This window comes from Eptesicus fuscus, chromosome 14, assembly GCF_027574615.1.
Source record: "Eptesicus fuscus isolate TK198812 chromosome 14, DD_ASM_mEF_20220401, whole genome shotgun sequence".
Lineage (NCBI taxonomy): Eukaryota > Metazoa > Chordata > Mammalia > Chiroptera > Vespertilionidae > Eptesicus > Eptesicus fuscus.
Genome location: NC_072486.1, coordinates 20,577,581 through 20,582,674, shown reverse-complemented (window position 1 = coordinate 20,582,674; position 5,094 = coordinate 20,577,581). Strand labels below are relative to the sequence as shown.

The 5,094-nt window shown below is 47.5% G+C and overlaps 1 protein-coding gene across 4 annotated transcripts; it reads left to right on the top strand.

Moving 5' to 3' along the window:
• Window positions 1-362: 362 nt before the first annotated feature.
• Window positions 363-2,689, top strand: ARL4A (ADP ribosylation factor like GTPase 4A). 4 transcript variants are annotated; one of them, XM_054726112.1, is made up of 2 exons: window positions 363-534; window positions 1,691-2,689. In XM_054726112.1, the coding sequence occupies exon 2, from the start codon at window positions 1,777-1,779 to the stop codon at window positions 2,377-2,379; it is 603 nt and encodes a 200-aa protein (XP_054582087.1). In that variant the 5' UTR covers window positions 363-534; window positions 1,691-1,776; the 3' UTR covers window positions 2,380-2,689. The 4 variants fall into 4 exon arrangements, with proteins under 4 accessions (XP_054582087.1, XP_054582086.1, XP_028012199.1 ...); XM_054726111.1 differs by having other exon boundaries at window positions 1,688-2,689; XM_028156398.2 differs by lacking the exon at window positions 363-534 and adding an exon at window positions 1,091-1,217.
• The last annotated feature ends 2,405 nt before the right edge of the window (window positions 2,690-5,094 follow it).

The window sequence follows — 5,094 nt, the reverse complement described above, 5'->3', positions numbered from 1 at the left end:
CAAAAGGAAGGTGCGTTTCAGACACCAGTCTGGTCCAGGCCACTCAGGGCGACTACGGAGAGGCACGTCCAAGTCACCTGCTCCGTCGGGTGTCCCCTGGAACCCCTGGCCTGCGTCACGGACAGACGGCGCGGGCTGGGACAAGGGTGGGGGTGGGGGTGGGTGGGGCCGTCGGCTGCAGAAAGCAGCGGCTCACGGGGCTGAATCCTGAAGCCCCACCCGAGCTGGTGCGCGCGCCACCCGCCAGCTCCGGGAGGGTCCGAACGTGACCTTGTTTTGTGGTTGCTAGGCGACCAGGCGCCCGCCCGCCCGCCCGCCCCCTACTGGCCCGCGCCGGCGAAGGGGCGGGGCCGCGGCGGCTCGGGAGCGGTCGGCGGAGCTCCGTTAGGGCAGCCTGGCCCCGGCGCCCGCCCGGCCCCTCTCGCAGCGGCGTCTGGGCCCCCGCCACCGCCCGGGCCTCGCCGGTGCCCTCCGGCCGGTCCCCGCGCGCTCCCGAGCGGCTGCGAGCGATGTGGGACGCGGACGGTTCATCAGGTGAGCGCGGCGGGGCGGGCGGCTGCGGTGGCCACGCCCTGTCGAGGCGGACTCGCTGGCGGGGCGCGGGGGGCGGGGAGGGGGGCCGAGGTGAAGGCTTCTCGCCGAGGGCACGGTGGGTGTCGCGGGCCGGGTCGTCTCGCCGGGGAGCCGGCGCGGCCGCTGGGCGTTCCCTCCCGCCAGCAAAGGGTTAAGGCGCCGGCGGCGACGCGGGCCCCGGATGTGCGAGCCGTGGAGTGGCGTCCGTGGGCCGCGCGCTGCAGGTGCGCCCGGGCTGGCGGGGAGCGGCGGGCTGGCGACCCGACGGAGCAGCCGGGCCGCCGCTGCCCTGCAGGGGCCGCTCGGCTCCCTCGGCTCGCGCCTTGTTTTCTAACTTGAGGGCAACAGGTGGTGCCCGCGGACCTACGGGGGGCCCGGCCCCGCCGCGCTGGGAGCGGCAGGGACTGCCCCGAGGAGGGCGCGGGGGCGGGCCCAGCACGGACGAGCGGACGCGGCGGCCAATGGGATTTGGGCTCCTGGGTGGGCCGCGAGGGGTGGGCGTGGCCGGAGCCTGAACCCACGGTTTCAGTGCAGCCCGCGCCAGAGCTGCGCGGACAGCGGGGCTGAGCGGCCGTGCGGGGCTTCTCCCCACCGCGCAGAAACGCCCACCAATGCTTTCTCATTTGGAGATTCCAGTTCGGGAGGTGAGCCTGGTGGGTTTTTCGGGGGCGGGGGGTGCGTAAGGTGGAAGGGTACCAGTGACCTTGGGCATGCTTTTAAATACATGGAATTAGCTCCTCAAGATAGGATGTGTGTTTTCAGCCAAAAAAAAAAAAAAAAAACAAGCCCGGCACTTGTATGGTTGCTGCAACCTGGACGGGTGGTGGCTAGGTTGTCTCCGGGATGAAGTCTTGGAGGTTTGGGGACTCCAGAGGGTAGAGGAAAAAGTACGCATTGCTGCAACTTCACTGAATGTTAAAGAATTTCAATCAGTGATTGTTCTCTCTCGTTTGCCTCGGGTTGCGTACGTTTCATATCTCATTTGGCTCGTTGCTGAAGCATGTTTTATTTATCAAGTACCTCGTGTTGCTTATTTTAGCACAAAAGAGAAATAAAACGGACTTTTTTTTCCCTCCCCCCCCACAAGAATAACTTATTCATTTACCCCCCTCAGCAGTCTTGTAGCTGGATCCCCTGGGAAGAAAAGTTGTAAAGCATCGCGAAGAAAGCCTTTCCACTGGGAACACTGATTTGCAACTGGAAATGGGGAATGGACTGTCAGACCAAACTTCCATCCTGTCCAGCCTGCCTTCGTTCCAGTCCTATCACATCGTTATTCTGGGTTTGGACTGTGCCGGGAAAACAACGGTGTTATACAGGCTGCAGTTCAACGAATTCGTCAATACTGTGCCCACCAAAGGATTCAACACCGAAAAAATTAAGGTAACCTTGGGAAATTCTAAGACAGTCACGTTTCACTTCTGGGATGTAGGTGGCCAGGAGAAACTGAGGCCACTGTGGAAGTCCTACACCAGATGCACAGATGGCATTGTGTTTGTTGTGGACTCCGTTGACGTTGAAAGGATGGAAGAGGCGAAAACCGAACTTCATAAAATCACTAGGATATCAGAAAATCAAGGCGTCCCCGTACTCATAGTTGCTAACAAACAAGACCTGAGGAACTCGTTGTCTCTCTCAGAAATTGAGAAATTGTTAGCCATGGGGGAACTGAGCTCGGCGACGCCCTGGCATTTGCAGCCCACCTGTGCAATCATAGGAGACGGACTGAAGGAAGGACTGGAGAAACTCCACGAGATGATCATTAAGAGAAGAAAGATGTTGCGGCAACAGAAAAAGAAAAGATGAGTGGTGATGCCTTTCCTGTCCGTGTGGAGTAGATCTCCTCTGGTCTGATTTTGACAAATGGAAGCCTGGTTTGCCTGCCTGCCCTTCTGGATGCTCTTAAAGCTTTGTTTTGTTGAACAGTCCGATGCCCAACTCGGTTGCCTTGTGGAAGATGAGCAAATGCCGTGCTTCTTAAAATGGTCTCTTCTCCCTCCCCCACAAATCTTTTGGTACTGCCATTTTGGGAAGCCAAGCAAGGATAGTAAATTGACCAGAAAACAGTTGTGGAAATTTGACCTCAAGTTAGAGAAATAAAACTTTGAAGAATGTCTGCCTGGTGTTTTGTGCTTATGTTTTCTTGGGGGGAATGCCTTTGCAAGGAAATTGCTTACAAGGCTTTTTATGTGAAGATAAAATGCTAATGGATGGAAATGTTAAGGTAGATTAATACATATACTGTAATATTGATTACATTGGTCTACCTAGTAAGGAACAAGAGGAAGTGTTTGTTTTTTTAAGTTTTGGCCAAATGAATTTTGATATTTCCTGCAGTCAAATAACGTAATGCTGTATCTTATTTCTAGACAATGTTTAAGTTGGTCTAACTTAAATTAATAAAGATGAGATATTTGAGGCATATTCAAATCAAGTGCATGGATTAGTTTTCCCAACACAGCATGTTTTGGTGTGTAGTCTTCTACTTTTTAGAAATAGCTATACATCTTTCTACACAGGTTTAAAATACCTTTTGGTGCGGGTGGGGGGGTTTAGAAATAGTTTGTTATCAGAAGCACTTTCACTTGGAAAACTAATTTACTTAACTCTTTCATATACTAAATTGGGGCATGTAGACTTGTTATAAATGCATATGTTTGGATGTATGTCTGGATTTATGAAAAAAGCAATTGATGAATTCAGACAAGAGGATGTAATTGCAATACATGGTTTCTAAAGTATTCCCGTTGTAAAATGCTTTATTAATATTTGCTGGCTAAACACAGATGTGATTTTTCATATATTTTTGTAATGTTTTGAAAGGAGCAATAGCTTTAAAAACAGCACCTGATGCACTGTGGAGTGAAAATGTAAGAGATAATCTTATATTATACTCTGAGCTTTAATTTTTTGTTTACAAAAATTACTGAACAGTGTTACACAGGCAGCCCAGTCCTGATTATAAGGTAGGAAGAAATGATACAGTACTGCAGAAAAGAATTACGATTATAGAAAATGAAGGGGAAAGCAGCAAAGCTATGTTTTGTGAAATACACTGGTGCTGTTTACGTTGGAATGCACAAACCCTATAAGTTAAAAGGAGGAAAAACCTTTATCTAATCCTTATCTACAGGCAAAGAATTAACTTCCAGTGATCATATATGAACAAATCAACATCATTTCTACATGTAAAGCCAACACTTATTTGTAATGAAGATAACCAAAAAAAAAATTCACTTCGTTAGCAAGGTTTTGTTTGTTTGTTTGTGGCACAGTTGAGTTTTGGAGCCTTGATTCTTGTTACACACAAAATGAAGTAGCTTCCAGTGGAGCTACTTTCATGTTAAATATACCTGCACTAGTGACAGTCACTTAGAATGTTTATATTTATAGAAATGTGGATAATGGCTACCAATAAACTACTTGAGGCACTAGGGGAACAGTGTTTGAGTTTTAATATATTTCCACTTTGGCTGCAGCCTTTAATTAGGCGGGTGAAGCCTTTGACCAGCTGGGTTGCCTCGTCCTGCAGTAGTTTGCTTCTGCTCAAGTGTGAGAGGCACTGAAAGTATTTTCTGGGAGGACCTTTATTTCTCTTCACTGGTGTGGAATCATGGTACCCACTGCAAACATCTTCAGGTCCATGTGGATGAACAAAGCTTGCTGAGGAGAAAAGTGAAAGGGGTCCAGCCTTCCTGTACTTTCTATATACTTGCTGTATAAAATAGTACTGTTTGAACTGTCTCTTAAAAGTTTACTCGTATGTTGTTGGTTTTTTTGCATTAGCATTTATTTTGTAGCCTAAGAATTTGATAAACAGTTCATTATCTAAGTTTTTTTAAATTTAGTGAATAATGAAAAAAAAAGTAATGTGAACACCATACCAGCTTTTATTTCTAAAGTACATTTTCAATTACAAAACTCATTGTAAGATCTTCCCAGGTTGCTAAATTCAACTTCCTCAACACCTATTTGTTAACACCATAGCTGTTAATACTATTGGATAGTAGGATAATGAGAAACCCTGAAGAATTTAGACAAAGTTTTTATATCTAGGTTTTTGTTTTGTTTTGTTTTTTTAAATTAAGGTATACCTTTTCTAAAGTGTATTTCTAAAATATTTTCTTATAGGCCTTGGCGGGGTAGCGCAATTGGTTAGAGAGTCGTCCATCCCCGTAGGCCAAGTTTGTAGGTTTAATATCCAGTCAAGAAGCAACCAGTATGTAAATAAATGGAACAATAAATCGATAAATTGATCTCTCTCCCTCTATCTCTCTTTAAAAAACCAATCAATAAATAAAAATATTTTCTTATATTTAAGGTTATTCAATTTAATACCAAATAAAAATCAAGGACTGGACAAATCTAATTTCAAGTTGCTATCAAAGGCAGCATTAAATAATAATTTTTTAAAGAACACTTTGCCCAGCCGGTATGGCTCAGTGGTTGAGCGGCGACCTATGAATCAGGAGATCACAATTCGATTCCCCGATAAAGCACATGCCTAACTTGTGGGCTCCA